Source organism: Rhinolophus sinicus, chromosome 16 (genome assembly GCF_057876585.1).
Source record: "Rhinolophus sinicus isolate RSI-liver-muscle chromosome 16, RSI-T2T, whole genome shotgun sequence".
NCBI classification, from domain to species: domain Eukaryota; kingdom Metazoa; phylum Chordata; class Mammalia; order Chiroptera; family Rhinolophidae; genus Rhinolophus; species Rhinolophus sinicus.
This window is the reverse complement of record NC_142516.1, coordinates 114,768,045-114,791,632: the sequence shown is the minus strand read 5'-3', so window position 1 is coordinate 114,791,632 and position 23,588 is coordinate 114,768,045. Positions and strand designations below refer to the sequence as shown.

General features: G+C 35.2%; 1 protein-coding gene across 19 annotated transcripts in view; it reads right to left on the bottom strand.

Annotated features, from left to right (window-relative positions):
- TENM3 (teneurin transmembrane protein 3) overlaps nucleotides 1–23,588 on the bottom strand; it is a 2,441,918-nt gene that overhangs the window by 44,460 nt on the left and 2,373,870 nt on the right. For 12 of the 19 annotated variants that reach the window (XM_088793202.1, XM_088793205.1, XM_088793204.1 and 9 more), the window contains 7 exons: nucleotides 20,654–20,870; nucleotides 19,388–19,507; nucleotides 18,559–18,820; nucleotides 13,330–13,597; nucleotides 11,875–12,018; nucleotides 7,222–7,471; nucleotides 6,547–6,567 (listed from right to left, as the gene is read on the bottom strand). In XM_088793202.1, coding sequence (XP_088649328.1) covers nucleotides 6,547–6,567; nucleotides 7,222–7,471; nucleotides 11,875–12,018; nucleotides 13,330–13,597; nucleotides 18,559–18,820; nucleotides 19,388–19,507; nucleotides 20,654–20,870 — 1,282 coding nt within the window. The remainder of the gene's footprint in view (nucleotides 1–6,546; nucleotides 6,568–7,221; nucleotides 7,472–11,874; nucleotides 12,019–13,329; nucleotides 13,598–18,558; nucleotides 18,821–19,387; nucleotides 19,508–20,653; nucleotides 20,871–23,588) is intronic. The other 7 variants (XM_088793208.1, XM_088793206.1, XM_088793212.1 and 4 more) reach the window with 1 other exon arrangement.

The following is a 23,588-nucleotide window of genomic DNA, read 5'->3' as shown; positions in this document are numbered from 1 at the left end:
TATTGTTAAAATAACAGGTTCTAGTTTCCACAAGTGTTTCTCACATTGGTAGAGGGCCATGGCAGACCCCCCACAGAGTCCGCAGAGAATTGCTGGAGATCTGGAAAGCACTATGGCTGTGATGGTGGTGTCCAGGGAAGCGCTGAGACTCACAAGAGCCTGAACACCTGCAGTTTTGAAGTCTCCCTTCCAGTCTTTAATATCTTTTAGTGACAAGAGACAGATCAGAGTGAGAGGTCTTGAGTGTGTAAATATGTGCAAAAGGTTGAAAGGGTGAAACGTGAAAGGAGAAACTCATAAAGAGATGCAAGTTATTTGAAAAAAAACATTTCCGAACTTCTGGGTTATACCACATGATCAACTTGCCATGCTAAGTGTTATTATATTATGTTTTCTAAGTTGATGTGTGGCATTTTAAATGCAGCAAGACACATTGTGCTCCTTGATGTGGTAGTTTATTACTTTGTAATGAGGTGAAAAGTTATACATCAATATAAACATTCAGAGCAATTTTAAAGAGATTTTTCTCCCCCTATAAACAGTCTGATATTGACAGAACTGGTCTTTCAGGTATGTATAGCTAGTGACAGAACTGCAGCCTAATCGAGCTGAATCTATTTTGAAAGACATGACATTGGAGAGAGTTCTGTAGTCTTTGTTATCTCTCTAATTATATACCAATTATGAATAGTTGTACAGTTTGTTATGAATATACATACACACACATTTAGTTCTTGTCAGTGTATCTATGAGCCTGACCTCTGGTCCAGATTGCCTGACTATGCATCCTAGCTTCATTACTAACTGTGTGACCTTGGGCAAGTTATTAACTTATCTGTGCCTCAGATTCCTTATTGGCAAAGGAAATAATAATAATAATACGTATTTCATAGGCTGCTCAGAGGATGGCATGAACTGATAGCTGTGAAATCCTTAGAGCAGTGGCTAGCGCATTACATATACTCACTAAGCATTAGCTAGTCTTAATATTTGCTTTTGTCCTAACTTCTCTTATATTGCAATGTATCTTTTGCCTTGTAATGCTATACAATGTAGGAGTGCAATAATCATTGCTAACTAACTAAAATATTACTTGCCTTCTGAAAATCTTAGTACAAAAAATAATGATCTAAACTTGGATAGATTCAAATTTGTTTCCTTAGTCTTGCTGTTTTAGCAGAAAATACAAAAATACGGTCGACCCTTTTTGAAATATCCACTCTGAATTGTTTGCAGCATAGTGATGATAAAGGTAAATGAATAACGCAGACTTTCTCATGATGTCTCCCATTTTGAGAAAACAACAACAACAGACTTTTGAGGTGGCTGCTTGAGTAGAAGTGGCACACTCTTTAGCTACAGGACATGAGTTTTCTTGGAGCAAAAAATCCTGGCCAGATATTGAAATCATAAGCTCTGCCTTTCTTGGCATCAGTTTTACTCCAGTGGGATAGTAAAAAGAGAATCTCCAAGGTGGTGTTTCTGTTTGCTCTTTCCTGTCCTGAAGCATTTCCTTCTTTGAAGACACAGACATGTCTAAATCAAGCAACATATGTCAATGGTTTTAAAAATGTCCTCCAAAGAAAGCTCTAATTTTGCAAACAACTCTATTGCCCAGAAGAACAAACATGAAGGAGCATGTGACCCTGGAGCAGAGACCTTGTCTCTGGAAATATTCCCCACAGAAGAGTAGGAAATGAACCGAATAATTTCCCTGCAGTGCAGCCTAGCATCGCAAAAGAGAGCTGCGTCTCAGAGCCCAGCCCCTCTGAAATGGAGATTATGGATCAGTACTGACGTATTAAAAACAAAACAAAACGTGAGCTGGGAGATTTTTCGTTAGACTGGTGGCAGAGAAGCTCTGAGCTTATCTGTGAGGGGCCTGGGACTCAAGGACACCTAATTGAAGCACAGAGGCTTCTGATAGGGTGAGCTTGTTCCTGCTCTCCACCTGCTTGAAAAGCCAAAGCTCTAGAGAGGCTGCTGGTGTGTTGGTACAAATGGGTGGTGAGGTTTTAGATCAGTAATTTATTTCGTGTGAAAACGTGAGGTTACAATGCCTGAAAACAGTCTGCTGGCAGCTGGAGTGCAGGCACTTAAAAAGGCAGGATTTGGGGGAATCTGTGTGATTGATTGAGATTTTCATTTCAGAGAACTTTAAAATAACATTAAGATTTGGACTCAGAGCAGCAAAATCAAAGAAACTGACATCAAGTTTAGACGCTTTGGTATATTGCACCTTGATTCTTAACTCATCCGGCACTGCTTAGATGATCACAATTATCAAGCCGTCTTCTCTACGGTCTTATTTAATTAGACACAGATCCGGTGGTAAATACAGACTGGATTTGATCATTTGTTTTGTCAACCTTCTTAGACTAGAGAAATATTAGCAAAGAACAAGCTATACAATAGATAGTATTAGTACTTTTATCTTTTTAATTGGAAATTGTGTCATAGCCTTGAGAACACAGAGGATTTGAAGAAGCATAAATTATATTTAGGTATAAAAGTAAACTGTCTTCTGGCTACCAAAAAAAGACTGTTTAGATTATTGCAGCGGGGCTTTTGGATGTGATATTTCTGTGCCCGCTTGATTTTTTAAATATTAAGTCAGTAAGAAGTGCTGAATCAAGTTTTTATGATTTTGTATCTAAACTTTAATTGATTCAAATCCACAGACCTGTGACAGGCACTTCCTTTGATCTTTTAGTTGGTAATATAAAATTCACAAAGTTGATTTTTAGTCCTACGTGTTTAAATGCCCTGTGGCTGGTATTAATTAAGTTCCTTTATTTTGGAATTTTTAAGAATTGGAACAGAGATGAACTAAAATTTACTACCTAACATTAGTTAGCCAACTAACACTATAAGCATCACAGGGAGAAATATTTAGTATATCTAAGAGAAACTTATTTTTTAAACATTTCAGAACCTTCCACTTATCTGAAAAATTTCATGTGCTGAATAGTATTTATGTCTATTCATTAAAGTATAGCTAGGTAGTTTAACTTGATATAATATCCTGGCAATACTTAGTAACTTTGGTACGACACAATACTCTGAATTTTAAAATAATAAGACTATGTGCTTTCATATTTATTTCGTTATTCAGTATTTTTATTAACTATTTCCCTCATTAGTCCAATTAATGAGACTGTTGATAGTATATGAAACATAGTAAGAGAACCAAGAAGCATACATTTTTATATTTTACTTAATCATAAACAACTGACTACAGTGTTCATTTTTATAGATGTAGACATATTTTTCTATTTCTATTTCTTCCTATCACCTTTTCCTAAGCCTCTCATTACTTTTATGCTAGGCAGGAAATTGGGGATAAGAAGAAACCTAGGTAGGATCCCATCGGCCTATAAAAGAAAGATGATATAGGTAGGTAAATAGAAAAAAGCATCTTAAAAGAATGTTAATTTTGTCAGCTAAATGAAGAAGCTCCAATAAGCTCAAATATCGTAGTTTTGTCAAGTCAATTTTGATTAATTAGTTATTAGGCAAACCGAATCCCTATTTTTCTCAATGATTTTGTTACCTGTTTGATGACTAGGGCTCAAAAACCTTGGATATTTTCTACATCTTCCTGTTCTTTATCACCCATATAGAGTGTATCCATTTCCTGACTTTCTTTATTTTATTGGTTGATTTCCTTCTGCTAGCCATATTATTTTAGGTACCTCGCATCTCATGGTTTCACACACAGCTTTCTAACTGATCTTTAAAAGTCATCGTGAACATTGATAATCAGATTAATCTTCCGAAAAGGCCACTTTGCGTATGCTGCTATCTTGTTTGAGATCAGGAAATCGTTCCCACTGTCTCTGTTATCCTTTAGGATAAAAGAGTAACAATTCCGTGGAGCACTCTGGTCCTTCAGCAATCTGACCCTAACCTGCCTTTCTACCTGTATCTCTTATTATTACCAACATGAGTCACCTGCTCAGGTTTAGGTGGATCTGATTCCTCTCAGAACATGCCTGCAGACCCCAGTAACTTTACTTGGTCTCCATTCTTGCTTCAGCCCTGCCCTCCTTTCTTCTTCTTCTGTTTAAGCAGACTTCGTTTTTAGACTTAGGTCAAGTATCAACACCTCTAGGTTACTTTCCTTACCACACTGCCATCTCCCAGTAATCTCTTCCTCCACAGAATTACCCCCACAGCATAAACTGTGGGTACGATTAAAGAATGAGACTGCTAACGTTATTTAGTCTGTTACAATATGTCTTTTCCCCCCACTAGATTGTGAGTTCTGAGTGTATGGACATTATCTTCTCCTATTTGTCAAGGGGCTAACACATGGTAAGTGACCAGTTAATATTGATTTAATGAAGATGAATATCAATATAAAACCCAAACAGTGTATTTTACATGCATGGAACATAAGAGGAAATGCAGGAGCCAAAATTTAGCCAGGGTAACGTACAGAGGAGAAAGGTCACGAGAGAGGGATTACAATGAGTATCACCGCCAAACACCATGAGTTAGTGCATAATGAGTTCATATTATGGTGTTAATAATAACGTAGCTGTCACCCCACAGATTCTTTTCCCAGATACAGATTATAGCTCTAAGTAATGTGTCAAATGATTATGCAATACATCTAGCCTTTGGAACATCCAGGGAATAACTCCATAGAAACCTAGCCATTTGGACACATAAAAACTGGCTGACTGTGCTGTAGTGGAAAGAACACACTTTTTAGAGTGCTTCAAATCTCTGCTCTGCATTTCTTAGTTCTGTATCTTGGGGAAGATATATAACCTCCTGGAGCCTTAATTTTCTCGTGTGTAACCCTGAGGACTGTTGTGTGGATCTGCAATAACATATATAAAATATCTGGCACTGTGCCTGGCATGGAATAGGCCAGCTTGTTAAAAGGTAGCTGTTTTGGTAGATTTTTTTCTGTATTGCCTCCAGCATTTTCACATTTAGTTGGTGCACACGCCTGTTTGTCTTTCCTCATTTCTCCACAGTTACCAAGAAGGAAAGGCCAGAAAAATTATGACATTCTGCTGTGATTTCTTTTAATTTTTAGAATTTATCTTTATTTATTTTTTAAATTAAATTTGTTGGGGTGACATTAGTTAGGAAAATTACATAGGTTTCAAGTGTACAATTCTGTAATACATCATCTATATATCACATTGGGTTTTCACCACCCAGAGTCAGTTCTACTTCCATCACCATATATTTGATCCTGTTTACCCTCATCTGCCACCCTCCTCCCCCCTTACCCTCTGGTAACCACTAAACTATTGTCTGTGCCTATGAGTTTTTGTTTCTTTGTTTGTTTTTCTTGTGATGTCTAATATCAGAGCTTTGCATGCTGTTTTTCCCAGTAGTCTGGAGAAAGTTAGTGTTAATCTTTGCATGTGACTGAGCTATTAGCTGACAGTACAAGATGAATAGGGGATCTCAAGAAAAGGTCATGGGACCATGCCTGGTAATACTGATATGCAATAGCTACACATTTTCCAGTAGAATGTTGGATTTTATTTCCTAGCTGTTAATCTCTACACAATAGTTTAAATGGGTGATGTTGATTGATTCATCTCAAGAATCTCACAGAAACTACTGTGATTCTTCCCACCTGGTATCCTTTCATTAGATATTTTAATGGCCAAAACAGATCTAGCATGTCCACTATATCTTGCTTTTTGCTAACTTTATTTTAAAACATAGTTTTTCCCCCTTTTCTGCTGTCCTGAGTGCAGTTTTCAGTCAAATGTGTCCATATACAAGCTGTTACTGTACCTTCTCCAACTAAGTGTACACCATGAACAGAATCTGAGAAACTTTTGAGCTTCTATATTTGCTTCAACAGTATTCATCCTGGCTTTGAAGAAAGCCTTTTCCTCCATAATGATGTTAATGAAAACATTACTACTTCAAACTCAAATCTAGTTACTTTTTTAATTTAGGAAAATATAAACTACAGCAATGATCAATTTGCCAGGAAGTCAATAAACCTAAAGCTGTAGGGACCTTCACTTGTCTGGGACCTTGCCAAGCTTAGTGAGGGCCCTTGGCAACACGTTCATGTGATCTTATGTCTTTCAAAACTTGCCAAAGTAAAATATTTTTAAATTCTTTGTCTTAAACAGAGTCCCCCAAATTAAACAAGCTTTGGGCCCAATAAACTAGGATCTGCTTTGGCTATTGGTCAAACTAAACTCTCCTCCAACTTTCTTAATGTGTTTTAACTTTTGTCTGCTCATTATGGCTTAGATTATGTGAGTCAGTCACTGAAGTTTAGGAATATCTTTTGTTATACAGATATGTTCATTGTAATAATTTTTGAGAGCAAAATCTATTTAATTAATCAACTTGAAAATAGTTTTCAAATTATATTCATAATATAATTTGCAACACATTGAATAATAATAGTTCATTTAATCACTTTTAATTCCTTAGATGTTCTGTGATACTGAGTTTCCTCTCTCATGATGATGGCAGACAGTCACACCGAAATGAAAGAAGACATTTGAAAATATACAATAACCAAGATGCTTGGTTAAGCATGCTTACCTATGTCTAAAATCTTTATTTCTTGGTGGAAGCAGATAAAAAAGGTGAGAAAAAGAGCACAGTTAGAAAAGGTTTCCAAGATATAATGAGTTGACTACTGAGAATTTAATACTTTGTATGGAAAATTGCCAACTTAAGCAGAAATAACACTGGAAATAAATTTTGTAGGCCAAAGCTTATCAAATAACTTACAGGACAGAATGATAATCACACTTAAATGAACAAAGCAACGACAACTATTTGTTACTTGAACTACTGGCATTACAACTAATTATGAAAATAACCGTAAGAAAATATGTTATGCCTTAATTTCAACCACTGTGAAATAAAAGAGTAATGATATATATCACAAGGTTATTCTAATAACAATGAAAGGGATTTAAAAATCATAGTTCTATCTGATTGGACCACAGAAAAATGCACTTGAATCAATGAGACATTTCATATATTAGGTGACTTTATACTCTTTTATACATTTATGTCACAACATAGATGTGCCATGTTTTTCCTAACTTTAACCAAGAATCTATCGTCTTTCTAGGGAGAATTTTAAACATTGGGAAGTTATGTTTAAATAAATAAGTTAGCACATTAGACTTAACTTTTTGTTTTTTTTTGTTTTTTGTAAAGGAAGGTTTAGATTTGATTAAAATCCCAAATTAAGGAAAGACATACCTTAGTTCTAAAACACTTGTTACATTTCCGGAGGGGAATATCCGGCGCACATAGTTGAAATCCCCTACATATAGACTGCCATCGATCCCACAAGCTAATGCCACTGGGGCCAGTAGTTTATTTCCATCTGCTTGACCATTGCAACTTGGGCATGAGATGCTGCGCCTTCGTCCATTGCCCATGATGCTACTGACAACGGGAGGCTGTTGGGAGATAAACTGGTTTTCCCCATTTCCCTTGTACAGTATACCTAGAAGAAATAAAATGCATTTTTCTTACAATAAAAAGAGTAAAGATAAAAAATAAACAGGTTCACTATAGATCTAACTACAATCCAGTGCCACTTAGATTTGGACTGGAGAAACTTATTTAAAGCTCTACTGGAAAGAACTCCAATTACCTAGTATAAAATATTATATATATGTATATATGTATATATAAATGCTGTCTGTTATGAATTTAAAGAATGTCTGGTAAAAGAAACAAAGGATTAATAAGAAAAATAAAAAAACCCAAATTCTCAACATCAGTGATTCTCACACTTGGCTATACATTGGAACTGACTGGGGAACTATGAAAAATACTGATGCTTGGCTCTCACCCCAAGAGATTCTGACTTAATTGGTCTGGGGTTCAGTCTTGGCATTGAGATTTTAGAAAACTCTCTAGATGGTCCTAATGTGCAACCAAGTTTGAGACCAATGCTCTACATAATGTTCTTTAGGGAATAACAAGTTTGCCTAATTGTTAAATGATACTGAAAATATTACATATTAATCCAATTAATGAAAATGTGCACCATAATATGAATTTCTTCTTTATGACTTTATCATTGGGTTTGAAAAATGCTTTACAGAAAACAAAGTTAGAAATTACATATCAAACCTCCAATATACTGCTATACTGTCAAAGAATATTCTTCTTGCTTATACTCTTGTCCGATATAAGAAGGCATATATCTGTACTTATTCAAAATGTTATACATAACAAAACTGTAGGGAAATTTATTATTTAAAGTGAATTCTCCTTCATGGCATGAAAGTGCCAGTCATTTTAAAGAGGACAAAATGCCAATCTGTTCCATTATGGCCTGCAATGAAAATCTGAGAAAAAATTCCAGATGAATAGTAAATATTTTCATAGTTAGAAACTAGAGTTGCATTGAGATTCTAATTTTATTCATTTACCATAATTATATATAGATCAATGGTTCCATTTTGGTCTGATGTACACTGGATGATCAGCTGTCATTGTTCCATGCCTGTATCATGACCCTTCTCAATGTGTTATCTGTATATACCACCTGTTGCTTTGACTTTATAGAGCTGTACATATTATACTCATTGGATGTTCTACATTTCAAAGCAGTTCTCCAAGCCAATTCTTATGCTTTTTTAGCAGGTATACTGTTAAAAGAATCAATCCCATGAAAACATAAACAAGAAACTTGAGAAAACATTTTTTCCTCCCACTTAAGGAGAATTTTAAGGTGAAGAAGAGATCAAAATAATTCTGTTCCCCTTATAACTCAGCTATTTTAGGTGGATTCTAGGATTACTTTTTTAATGCTTTGCATTTGGGTGATATAACAATCACACCAAATTTACATAAGGAAAGCAGGAAAAAATTAAGCAGGTTTATTCAAATTTAAGAAAAAATAATCTAACTAAGGCTGGGTCATAACAACAGATGGAATGCATAACAACAGAAATACTGCCTTGAATATTCAAAGAGTACATGGATGACAGCTAAGGTCCTTCTTTCTGGGATTATGTTATTTGACAATTACTGAAGTATAATTTTCTCTAAGAGCCAATTCTGTAATTTTCATCAGAAGAATCCTACAAGCCAGCCTATGGTCTCCTGAACCTGATTTATTCAGTTATGACTTTGAACAATTGGTCTTTCATGATTCTCCTGTATTATGACAGGATAGAAAGATGAACATTAGAATATTTATTTCCATGTTCCAGAGTGCCTGCACAAATAGCTGTCACTGTCTACGTTTTTGCCTTCTCTTCTTCCTTAATATATTTTCATAGCTCATCCACCTTGTCATGATTACAAATCACTTTGTTTATTCAATTAGACACATGTCACTTTGAAAAGTCACTACTTGTCAAACTGTTCTTGGATAAAATTTGAAATCACAATCAGTTCACTACACGAATAGGTTACTTCACATTTAAAAAATAACATTTTATAATTTATGACATTGTTTTGGAGAACAGAATATTGTGTAGTGCGATTTTCATATCTGACCTGATATTTTACTAAACGCTAACTATATATTATTCTGGCATAGTGTGTGTGTGTGTTTATCATATATACATACATAGAATATCTGCAAGTTTCTTAATCCACCTGAACACTATACTGAGTGTTGGGTATCATAACTGGTGAATTACACAGGTATGGGCTTTCCCAGAGCTCTTTGCTTGTAGCCACTGGTTCATAGTCTTTTGGATACAGTCCTGGGGCTAACTGGTTATGAACTTTACCTATAGACTCATAATAACTAAAATACATCTAGAGAGATTTCCCCCAGTTTTGTTTGTAAAGCACTTCTGAAGGACTATAGCAATATGTCAAACTGTGTGAAATACAATTTAAAATAATTTAATCAAGAACAGCTACCAGCACTGTTGGCACACGGCTTTGCATTTTGAAAGACCACGATTAAGCTTTGTGTTGCCAACATAACAGACTAAAGCTACCACTGCTCAGACACTGCGATGATGAGAGAGAACATCGCGCATCCTCCATGGTTGGGAGGCCCACTTTTCCAAAGTGTGTGCTGCATAGGGCACTAGTTATCGGCTCTGCTCCTGACCTTCTGGAGTGCCACCTGAACTGAAACCTGATGTCCTGATGAGGACCCAATGGTTAAGAGAGTGAGCTCAGTGCTGTCACAAAATAGGAAAGGTGAGAAGGGTTTTTCTGTTTTGTTTTCTTGCTATTGATTTGCTCAGTACTATTTTCTTCTGGAGGTAAGTAAGGTACCAACAGCGTTTACAAACACTGGCTGGGAAACTGCTTTAAATTTAGCATAATTGGAAATTTAAAATCCTTTCTACTTCAAAAATGTATATATATATTCTTTTTTTTTTTTTTAAAGAACGAATACCAAAGCAACACTAATCTGAAAAAAAAGTGCCCATTAACTTAGTTCAAACATTTAGTTCTATTGCATGCTCAATTCAACATTCTGAACCATCCAAAAACCTCTAGAAAGTCAAAAGCTAAATTAGTTCTTCGACACTATGAAATCTCCTTCTCTGGCTATTTGTGAAAGGAGAATAGAGTTACTACTGTATTTCCCTGAAAATAAGGCCTAACCGGAAAATAAACCCTAGCATGATTTTTCAGGATGACATCCCCTGAACATAAGCCCTAATGAGTCTTTTGGAGCAAAAATTAATATAAGACCTGGTCTTATTTTCAGGGAAACACAGTAGCGTGACATGCTTTGGGATAGGAGGCTAGAATAAGTTACCTTGAGGTTCAGCTTTTCTAGCAAAGTACTTACAAATTATCTGAGATATAGCCAGCACATGTGCAAAATGTAAAGACAACAGCATTTATTTAATATAAATAATATTATTTATGAAATTAAGATGGCCAAATTTTGCAAGTGATTGATTTCTTTGGGTTTGTGATAGCTGAAATGTGTTTTTTCAGTTCATATTCACCTATAAAGTCTACTACAAGTTACACTCTGGATTTTTGCTTTTTTTCTCAGATTATTCATTCATTTTTTTCCTAATGTTTGCAAAGTCAAAAAACTATATAAGTAACCCACTTTGAGTAGGAGGAAAGTTTTTTCTTAAATACAGTCTAAGAAGAACAGAAAACAATTTTAGATACTCAGACTAATTACATAAGGATTAAGATCTAGTAGAAATATTTTGGTAAAGTCACAGAGGTTTTTATTTTTCTTTAAAAAAAAAACAAAACTCTCTCTCTGTTTTTTGTAAACCTTCCGAAAACACTTTGGATCAATTCATTGACTTCCTGATTGTAGAATTAGACATGCCTTAGGTGAATCTGTGGTGAAGATACCCACAGAGAGTTTTTTTCAATACAGCACCAAAGTTAGTCACATTTTAATGGGAAACTATTTTGGTGGTGAATATATGAACATTTAAAAATTAGTGAAAAGAGTATTATGTAGTCCTCACTTCAGGTTTTTGTAGACTTTAAAAATACAGTTGACCCTTGAACACAGGTTTGAATTGCACGGTCCACTTACATGTGGATTCTTTTCAATAAATACGTACAGTACTATAAATGTATTTTCTCTTCCTCATGATTTTCTTAATAACATTTTTTTCTTTATTGTAAGAGTACAGTGCATAATACATAAAACATACAAAATACGTATGTATTTTTTAATTGACTGTTTATGTTATTGGTAAAGGTCTGATCAACAGTAGGCTATTAGTTAATCTTTTGCAGAGTCAAAAGTTATACACTAATTTTCAACTGTTCAGGGGGTTGGTGCCCCAACCCCCATGTTGTTCAAGGGTCAACTGTATATCTTTATTTTTTACTAATTCTAATCCCACAGCATATATGAAATAAAATGTTACTGCAATCTAGTCAGTTTGAACGTGAGCAATATTAATTATCTGTGAACAAGATCTTACTTACCATTCTGAACATCCAACACATGATGCTTATCTAAAGTCCAACCGCCCATGTTGGAAGCATCTAATTCATAGCCTTGCAAAATGGCCGTTCTCTTTTCCCACAGAGTCAGATCCAAACATGACTCATATTCATACCCAACTGACACTGGAATCAAAACAAATCATAGTTCATCTTGTCAACTACAGGCAGAAATACAATTTGTTTTATTATTTTGATTCAACTTCTTTTTTTTTCACAATTGTGTTCTGAGACTACATTTCATCTTATTTATGAGCAGTTTTTTTTTAATATGAGGAGATTTAATCACACAAAAGATGTTTTTCTAAAAAATTGATTTCCAAATATTATTTTTGTACTGATTTAATGGAAAACTAGTATCTTTTTTTCCCCATGCTAGTCTTTACAAGGGATTCACAGCACAACGTGAAATTCAGATTGGGCACTTGGTTAAGTAGTTAGATCAGATAAGTCAGCCCCAAATGCTGGCCAGATTACAACTAAAAATAATATTTGCTATCTGAAAAATTACAGCTGTTTAGTTTCCAAGAGTATTAAGTTATGGAAAATATTTACAGTAAGTTTCAATAGAGCAAAAAAGATAGATAGATTATGACATTATATTTATATGTTATTATCAGGAATGAACAATAAAATTAACAGTAAATTAATATAAATGAATCACAAATGAAAAAACCTCAGAGTTTACAGTGAAACATGGGTTTTAAAATTTAGAACAAAGTGAAGGAATAAGTGGCAATTTTTAGATTGATTTGAATTAATTCCAGTCCAAATTATATATTAATTTTAGAATAAAATATCTTAGGTAAAATCCAATGGAACAAAACACATGTTATCCTTTAGTTTTTGACGTTCTGAGCCTGAGCTTGAAGCTATATTATATATATATCTCAACATGTTAAACTTTGCTTACACTGTCCATTTAGTGAAACTAGTTAGACTAATATTTTAAGAATATTCTTTCACTGAATTGATTGGTCCTTCTAATCAAAAGAACCGAAATAATTTTTAGGCACAAATGTTGTTTGATCTCTTACTCAATATCATTATGAATTGAAGCTATACTAGTTGTTAGATACAGAAAACATAAAAAAGATAAGGAAAGCTAGTGAGATAGTTATAAAGAAAAACAAATGAAAAAAGCAAGAGACACAATAAGGGAAATACAAACATGACAAAATAAAATGACAACCTGAAATCTCATTCAGAACATTCTTCTAACATATAATTTCAGCCAGAAAAATGGACACTTTCTCCTCATGTAGAATATTCCTTTTTCCTATGGTAGATCTAAACCAACCAGCTTGGAACTTCCCTGTGGCAACCTTACTGCCTATCTGTTCAGCCATTGTTTTCCATGGGTTACAATTATTTTCATGTTAGTTCTCACTTCAAGATAATTGTTTTTGATGTAGAATATATTTATATGGAACTTACCAACAGCTTCAGATAGGCCATAGACCTTCTGATTATATGCATCTGTTTTATCCCATATAAAAGTATAGGCCAAGTTAGGTGAGGCAGGAAACCACTTTTGAAAGAGTCTTCCTACTACAGCTACCATAAGATGAACCTTCATCAAATTAAATGGAATAACGGACTGGGTCATGGTGATCTTGAGAACTGACTTATATCCCGCCGCTCTGGAACTCAAGTAGGAAAGTTTCAAATCTGTTCCTGGAATTGTGGTTTCTTCATGGAGGACCTAGGTTTGAATAAAACAGAAGCTCCAAACTGTGATCATGTACAACTGTGAGATAAAATGTATTTAAAAGTACCGAGTAGAACAACTAACATGACACCAAAGAGTCACTAGTGACAAATATGCATTTGAGCTGTTATCTTATTCAATAATTAAAAACACCTCTGCTGCCAGCCCAATTTTTCTCCTCCTAAAAAGCTTCTTGTCATTTATTCTGAGTTAATTGTACCTCAGGTGCTACTCCTTATCCAAGAGACACTATAACTGCTCCACCAGGCTAACATGCACTGACTTGTTAGTTTATAGTCACAATGGGTTCTCCTAACCCATCTTTCACCCCTGTTGCCCTGGAGAATGGGAGCAGACATTTGTAAGATGGTTGGTTCGGAAGAGGGATGTGGTCTTAGGCCAAAGGTCTGGCCTGTGCCAGCTGGTTCAGTTAGGGATTAAACCTGTGCTGGGGCCTCATCAGCTGACTGGTCACAGTCTATAAAGACAGGAATAATAAGTAAGAGACCAATTTATTTGGGTTAAATTATAGCAAATTCCATATCCATGCTTAAAGGTAATATAGTAATAGCACCTTCTTATAATTAGTTAAACATTGAGGTAGGACTCACAACTGATTTTTGATATGATGGTAAATGAACAAATATGTTAAAGCAGCATAAAAGTTTCCCCAGTGAACAACTAATGTGTTATTGAATGCACACAGGAGACACTCAATATCATGTTTCCCCGAAAATAAGACCTAGCCGGACCATCAGCTCTAATGCGTCTTTTGGAGCAAAAATTAATATAAGACCCGGTCTTATTTTAACACAATATAATACCAGGTCTTTATAATATAATATAATGTAATACAATGTAATATAATGTAATATAAAATAAAATATAATATAATACCGAGTCTTATATTAATTTTTACTCCAAAAGGAGCATTAGAGCTGATGGTCCAGTTACATCTTATTTTCGGGGAAACACGGTATATACTTTTTGAATTGAAACTGGATTGTAAAAAGTTAGTGTAATTACATGCATAAGAATTATCTAGTTTTCAATTTTTTAAAAATCATGTTCTTAACCCCACAATTTACCCATCACTGTGACTGGCTTCATGAGTGCCAACAAATTTATACTGACATATGCAAAATGTATTATGCCAAAACATTATTTAATTATTTTGAAAAATGTATTTCACATAGTAAATAAAATCTTTCTAAACAGTTCAGATTCTCCTTACTAATGCTCCTATCAGTTTGATTAATAATAATAGCTCTTCATAGGCTTCTACAAATATTGTGAAGTGCAGGGCTATCTTTGTTCAAGAACCAGTGCCAGGAACGCTCCACTTTCTCTACTAAGAATTATACGGCATTTTCAAAGGCTTCCTCATATTGCCCCATCAATATTCATCATTCAGACCTAATGATTGCCTTTTCATGTTAGAAAGTCTTAGAATAGTGATTCAGTGTTCAGTAGTGTTTGCCTCCCCCCAACTCCTCTCATGGAAAACAGTTAGGATTGCTGTAGATCGGCCATCTCCAAATTTTAATAATTTAAGTAGAACCCTTGATACTACAGGTGTAGCTGTCAGTTTCAATGTAAACAAGCGAACAGTTGGAAGCAGCACAAAAGAATGGACTACGCAAACTCTCATTTTGGCTTGTGAGTCAGTGTTGGCATGAAGAGGGGCATGATGGCATATAATAGATTAAGAAGGCATTGCGATGTTACCTTAATATACATCAAGTTATTACAGTAGGGGTTTTCTTTACTGAACACACTGACTGAGTTCAGCCACAGACTGTCTTAAGCAAAATAGTTTATGAACACATAGAAACTTTTTAGAGCTCAGGGAAACCATTACATTTAAGATCGACAGTACTTTTGTAGGACTGTAAGGTATAAGGTGAACAATCTAAACAGAACTCATTGTTCTCTCCTCCTTGGAGTGAAATAGCAATGGGCTAGTTTGAAAAACAGATTCTGTGACTCCTGAATGGCCCTGAAAATATAAGGAATTGAAACCTAAAGCATATACTTTATTTCTTCTTAATTTATGTTCAAAATAATTTCTCAAAAATTTGATAGGTTTTCTAAGGCAATCTTTCATTACTCTATTTCCTGTGACCTTCTAGGAATTGCTTGTCTATTTCAAAACATCATCTGTTATCCTACTTTTAATAACTATTATCTTTGTTGTCATTAACCTACTTCTATGGAACCAATATCTGCCATTTAGTTCATTACAACATGTGCTTCTTCTATGTAATTTAACTTGACCATGTTATTTTGCACTAGTGGGAAAAGTAAATCCAGCCAGAGGGGGAAAATAATCATTAAGCCGATTTTTGCCAGCTGCATGATCCGTAAGTCCCATTTTGGACCCCATTAAACATTCAGTTAGAAGCTACATCCTGCCAATTTTACTTTCCAGATCTCTGTCTAATGTATCCCCCTTCTCCATTTTCACTACCCTTGTGATTGGTGGGCTCTCTCCATCTGAGAGCTGGATATCTATGGAAATACAGTGAACATTAGCCTGTTCACCGATCTGTCTCCTTCTATCAATCGTGTATTTTGTTACTTGAGCTAGTTTTTGAGAAATGCTAAAAAACTTCATCGGTTCCTTGGTTCCATATTGCCTAAAGAATTCAAGGTCTCCATTGTATGGTATTTCAGGGCCATTCATAATCTGGCCCAATCTTTCCCCTTATATTATACCCTACATTTAAATTATTCACCAGTTTTATACAGCATTGTTTTTACTACCACATTGCTGCTCACACATTTTCTTCAGTCTGGAATATCCTTTCCCCCTCTTAAGGCTGACCTCCTCAGTGATGCTTTCTTTGGCTTCCTTAAGAATTGACCTCTCTTTTGAACTTCCACAGTTCTTCATTCAAATCTTTATCACATTTAGAATAGCAGGATACATGTCTCATTATTATTTTTATCCTAGCGGAGTACCTTGTACATAATAGGCTCTCAGTAAATTTTTACTAAATGTTTGCTGTCTCTATGATGTCATGGAAAAAAAAAGTTTCATGTATTCATGGAACTGTTGACTATTCGAAACCTATTTCAATGACCTGGTTTGCGCGAAATCTGCCCCCTATAGACAGACACACTACGTCTAGGTTAAGTCTATTTTAGGACTGGCTAAGGAGTTCACAATTACTGCAAGGTAGACCCTGGGGAGGAAGTAGTAATTTGAATAAGGTTTCAATGAATTTCTTAAAGCGTCAGCTCAAAGTGTGCTTGACTGTCACCCAGTAAATCAATGAGGTGCCTCTTTTGTATCCTATTTGTCTGTGAGCTTTCTCCATATTTTGTTTTCCTAGACCTTCTTGGCTCATCTCTTTTAATCTCTATCTACATTGCCTTCTTAGGATCCCATCCTAAGCTTTAAGTATATCAATAACGCTGATGACTCCCAAATTTACATCTTTACTTCCACCCTCTTCCCTGGACTCCACTCTTACACGGCCACTTCTTACCACTTCGACCCCAAGCACCTTTGTCCAGGCCACCATCATTTCTTCTGTGGACTGCTGAGCCTGCCTCCTGACTGGTCTCCTTATTTCAGCCCTTGCCCAATATAGAAAATTCTCAGCACTGCAACTACAGCGGTCCTTCTAAGAAGGAAATCAGTAACTGTTGCTGCTCTGCTTAAAACCTCCGATGACTTCCAATTCCTCCATAAGAAGTTCTTATCCTTGCCATGGTCTTCAATGGTTCGTGATTTGTGTACCATGAACTTCACTCCAGCTTCACCTGCTGGCCTCTGACATTCCTTGAACAAGCAAAGCATGTTCTTCCCTTGGAACATTTGAACTTGGTCTTTGCTCTGCCTGGAATGCCCTTCTGTTTTTAAGGTTTGGCCTTTCACTTTCTTAAAGTTCCTGCTGAAATAGCATGTTATCAAGACGTCTTCCCAAACTACACCTCATAAAATTGAACTTTCATCCATTTTACCCTGCTTTATTCTTAAAAAATAAGCCTGGTTCACAACCTGACACATATTCATACATTTGATGTGTCTCTCTCCCTATTAGCTGGTAGGTTCCTGGAGAGCAGGTACTTCATCTGACTGGTTTACTGCATTGGTCCATCATAACAGTCCCTGGTTAAATATCTGAAGGATAAATGTGACAGAGCTGCTATGTACTGCTCTGTTTCAAAGACCATGTATTTATACTTAGCTATTTATGAATAACGTCCATTATTATGGTACCTAATGTTCTGCCTTTAAGGTCTGAAAGTTACTTCTAATTGGAAACACATAGGAAGGAAAACGATTCCAAGATATTTCAGCAGATAAAAGGAATAGTGAAAGCATGGCTGTTTTAAATAAAATTATAAGGTTTTTTTTTTCTTCCTGTGGACAATAAAGCTTTATGAATTACAAATTATTAGAGCTTAAGACATGATACTAAGTTTTAAAAATAATATCTTGAGAAAATTCATGAACATTTTCTGTCAAAAATCATCTTTTCTAAAACATTTTTAACTTACAATAATAATTAAATGGTAAGCTATTGAGAATAATGACCATGCACAACAACATTTGTACAAAGTCAGTCAGGAAGTTAGGTACAAATCGACACCAAAAAGTTTTCCGACGAATGAATAAATGAGCAAAGACATTATTAGCTGTTGAGTTTAAGCTGTTTTTCCATTTGGCTACAACTAGTATATAAAGATGTAGCCTGAAGAAAAAGTATTTTGAATAGATCTTTAAGAAATAACTAGATAACCTACTATAGTAATACCTGTTCTAGCACGCGCGCGCGCGCGCACACACACACACACACACACACACACACACATTCTAAATCTCATTCTGTAGAATGATTTAGAATAGTACTGGAATTTTGTGATCTTTTTAAAAGAGTTTTTGGAAACCACATGATCTGCAAATGGTTTATTTGAAGGTACTGCCTGCTAAAATATTTTACCTGTGTTTCGGGGATAATGGGACTGTCTTCAGGAGAAGATCTGAAAAAGGTGGATAAAGGTGATGACACAATGATAGGATTTGGCCTCACAAATCCACTCAGATCACAGCTGGGAATGTCATTCTCTTCTTTCTTCATCACCAGGGTATCCATCACATAAAAGACATTCCACGGAATCCACACAGTGTGATACTGAGTGAGGAATGGGGATCGTTCAAATACCAAAGTTAGAGAAGCCCCACCATTTGCCACCAAGTCAAACCTAAGAAAAACAAGATACACTTAGTGAATTATCTGGATCCCATATAACTTCCAAATTAATTTACTTTAACTTCCTTAAATTAACGTTTTACAAAGAAAATCAACTTTCCCCCCAACTTTTATATGAAATAGATTCAAATGTACAGGAATATTAAAAGAATTATCCAGTGAACACCCATATACTCTTTACTTACATTTACCAATTTATTAATCATTCCCCAAATTTGTTTTATTTATTATCTGCCTAGCTACTCCTTTTCCAGAACCACCTGAGCTTAAATTGTAGATATTATAAAATGTCACTCGTAAATATTTCAACAAGAATCTTCTAAGATAAAGAACATTCTTCTACAAAACCATACACTCTTATGCTTTAGAAAAATGAAATCAACTTTTAAAGAACTACATGAATACATGACTCTTAAGTTTCTGTCACATGTATTGTCACAGACTTCTGGAGTCTAAAAGTTGTTGCATTTCTATAAGGGACATGCTGGGTGATACAAGAATGTCTAGTTTTTATACTTAAAATACTTCAAACAGAGACAGTGCATTGGGACTAACTCACATTCCATCCTGGCGGGTAATAGTATATCCATATTCTGGGTAATGGAAAAATGAGACATTTACTCCAATAAGTGGAGTTCCATCAGCAGTTAGAACTTGGCCTCTGATGACAGATGCAAGGCTGTGGGAAAAGCAGAAGAATTAGAATGAACATTTGTCTTCTCAGGCCAACATTATCATGATTTACAGATAATTCAACCTCAGGATAAAGTAACAGTATCACACGCAATCATTATTCACAAAAACCAGACCTGAAATACTCCCAAGACAATGTCCCTTTTAATTCAGTGCAATTCACATTCTCTAAATGCCTAGTGTTTACCCTGGGTTTTAAATCGTTGCAATCTGGTTTTTGGAGAGTTATCCAAACCAATAATTTAGACATGAATTTTTAAAATTATAAACTGCGCTTTTTTTCCATAAGTCTTATGTCTGGTGCTCACATGAAGAAAAGTATACTTTCCAATTAATTCTGAGGCAATCTGTAAATCTGCAGGGACCAAGAAGTACAGGATTTAAGGGGGCAATAAGGAACATTTGTGCAACAACTTTTAATCAACTGCTGGGTCTAACTGCATTAATGCTGTGAAATTACTGCAGACCCAGGAGTTCTAGTGTAAATCATCTTCTTTGCTCAGTGAGACACAAGACACCGGCTTTCACTTAGGGGTTTATTTTCAGGTCATTACTGCTCTGTAAAGCACCAGTCAAACAGCTTATGCAATCTCACTGCCATGCCGTTAGCTGTTCCATTACATTAATTCATAATTTATATTATTTAGTGAGCTCAGCTTAAAAAAAAAGGGCATTTCTGTTTTGCCTTTTGGGCTCTTTTCACGGCTCCTTTTGAAACATTTCCAACTGTGCTAACTAGTTAAATGAAGATTTACTGACTCCTTAATGGGATGTCCTGTTATGTCGCAGGTACTGAAATTGACAAAGTATGTGAACTGTGTCAAAAATGCTTGAAATGCGAAGTTTGGTGAAGAATTTGCCATAGGAGGAAAAACTGCATTAAAAAAAGGCACTTTCCTCAAATTCACAGTCATCAGCATTTCATGTAAAGTGCATATAACTGTCGATACCACATTTCCGTGAAAATAAAACCGGGTCTTATATTAATTTGTGCTCCAAAAGACACATTAGGGCTTATGTTCAGGGGATGCCATCCTGAAAAATCATGCTAGGGCTTATTTTTCTGGTTAGGTCTTATTTTCCGGAAAACATGGTATCACTACGAAACTATATAAGGAAAAGATGCATTAACCTCTTATTGAAAGGACTTTCTCCAGGTATAACATGGGTGCTATCAGATCCTATAAGAAAGCTGATTCGGTCGTAGAAGGATTTGGCAGCTTGCTGAGACGGTGATTGTAAACTTTGGCTGATGACATCCTGAGGATCAGGCAACCCGCGGCAGTAGGGCTGGTTTTGGCAGGAACTCTGTAAACAGCAATCGGGATCCATACAGTCAATGAGTCCATCTGTAGAGAGAAATGTAAACCAGTAAGAGAATTCCCCTTTCTATGATGTGATGTGGACTACATTTTGTTTGTTGGTTGGTTTTATTCACATGGAATGATTTGTCCAATCTGAGAGTAATTCCCATGAGGTATATATATCATGAAAACAGATGAACTATATATACAACACCTTCAGCAACTTTTGTATAAAGTACATGTTTGAACTAGAGATGGCTGAAAAGAATCATATAATGTTGATTCTGAGTAAGAAATAAAAACTTACTGATTACAACAGTCTATTAGTAGTATGACATAATATGGGTTAGTTTTATGTGTAATTACTCAAGCCTTCCATATTTTAGAGAAAATACACAAGGAATTAAAATAGTATGTGTGTATGGTAAATGGATAAATACCTGCATGAGGTGAAGTTCTAAAATTTGGGAAAGGGTCAGAAAATAAAACTGTGAAATATAGCAAATAACAATCAACAGAAAATAAGATTAGCCAACCACCTTTTAAGAAAATCACTCTCAGAAACTCATAGACACAGACAATAGTTTAGTGGTTGCCAGAGGGTAAGGGGGGCGGGGGGTGGGGGGTGGGAGATGAGGGTAAGGGGGATCGAATATATGGTGATGGAAGAACTGACTCTGGGTGATGAACACACAATGGGATTTATAGATGATGTAATACAGAATTGTACACCTGAAATCTATGTAATTTTACTAACAATTGTCACCCCAATAAATTTAATTAAAAAAAAAATAAATAAAAGGTAAAAAAAAAAAGAAAATCACTCTCCCAAAGAAGGTAAAATGTGTTCCAAAAAATTAAGGCATTTCTCAAATTTTAAACAGTCTGAGCCTCTAGTATGCCTCCCTAAAAGGGACGTGTTAATTTAAAATGTGGCAAACGTAAATAAGCCATACTATCGGAAATTATAAGAAACCTATGACAAAAAATTGACCTATAGCGTTGGTGACATAAAAAGAGTAATCGATAGAAGAGACTTAGCCAGTGCCTTCTCCAAAAACATCAAAAGGAAACCACATTCAATGGCCTATATTAGTATTTTGTTTGAAACACAGAAACTAACCCATTAGTGGATAAGAGTGTCAGGTTTGATGACATTAGCCTTTAAAGTCATTTATGACTGACCAGTTGATACATGAGTTTTCATCTGCTTGCCAATTATATTTCTCAGTGAGGATTAATAAAACCATTGGTTTCTGAGGACTTTAATTACCCTTGGGAGAACTGACAAAATCGTTTTAAAATCTTCAAAGCTAAGTATCAGGTCTTAGTGTGACCCTATTATAGCAAACTCAGTTGAAAATATCTAGTTGACCTATATATTTTATTTACACAAGTGTTTATAAATAACTTGTTTTTTAAAAAAACACACTAGTCATTTTCTTTTGTTGCTTTACACCACTCTTATTAATAGAATATAAGTTTGCATACTTCACTACCTGATAGCAAACTGAGACAAAAGAAAATAGACTCAATCTAGAAGGAGGTCAACAACAAGGTAAGAAAGGTAAGAAACAGACAGGAGAGGAGGGGTTCCGGTTCAGTGTCCTTAAGTTTTACCCACTTAAAGAAGAAGGTAGTGAACACCTATGATTTCTCCTAACACCCATCCCCCCTTCTTTGGGCAACAGCCCTAAATTCTCATTTGGGTATCCCTCCCTTCTCAGAAATGTACATGGGACATAACTTGTCTAACCAGAATGAATTTCAGGAGCTATCTGAAAAGAACTCCCCCTAGCCCTCAGCTTGTAGCTGTAAGGCTGTGAGGCTGGGATTGCTGCAACCATCTTGCTGGCACTGCAGGAGAAGCAGAGCCAAGAGCTGGAGAGAAAAACCACCAAGCCGTAGTGACATCTTTGGGGTTTTTGCAATAAGCTGTACCTGACCTCATGGGCTTTTCAGTTTTAGAAGCAAAGGCACTGCCTTCTTCCCTATGCCTGTTTGGGTTGGATTTTCTGTCACTTGAAACTGAAAGCGACTCAGTTTATTCAGAGACAGTAACTAAAAATCTCTTTCCTGGTAGTTGGAAAAAAAAAAAAAAACTTAATAAGTGAATATTGAATTAAATTTGTGATGTTGCACTCTTTTTATATTAGTATCTTAATTTTTTGTTATAATTCCTACAGACATGAAAATAAGTCAGAATTTCTGATAGGCAGCTGTTATCACACATTATTTCCTTCTGATAGTTAGATTTTCATGTAGACGTCTGTTATACTTCTAAAAACGTGTTGTTAATTATTTGAAACTGCATATTATTCCTTTGATAGAAATTTAAAATCGTGTTTTAAGAAAATCAAATGTAACTGAACTTTGAAATTTCATATGAATTTATCAAAATATTACTTTCTTAGCCAAAAGGCCAGGGAGATGACAAATATCTAAATATTTCTCAATATTTCTAGTAGAAGGAAAATGAAACTATGCTATAGTTTTATTTTTTCATGAGGATATAATATAATAATGTAATACAGTATATTTTCTCCATCTCTCTCAAAGAAATAGATGCACAGTTATTAAGATTCAGATTTTTAAGGTGGCAGGCTGTTGAACTATTGCCCTAATATCATTTCTGGCTTCAAAAAAAGAATTAAAAAAGTAAAAACCTTTAAGTAACAATTCATGATTACAGATTGAGACTTTATGAGAAGTCTTTAATGTGTGTTTTATGATATATTTAAGAGATCTTACTCCATGGATTCA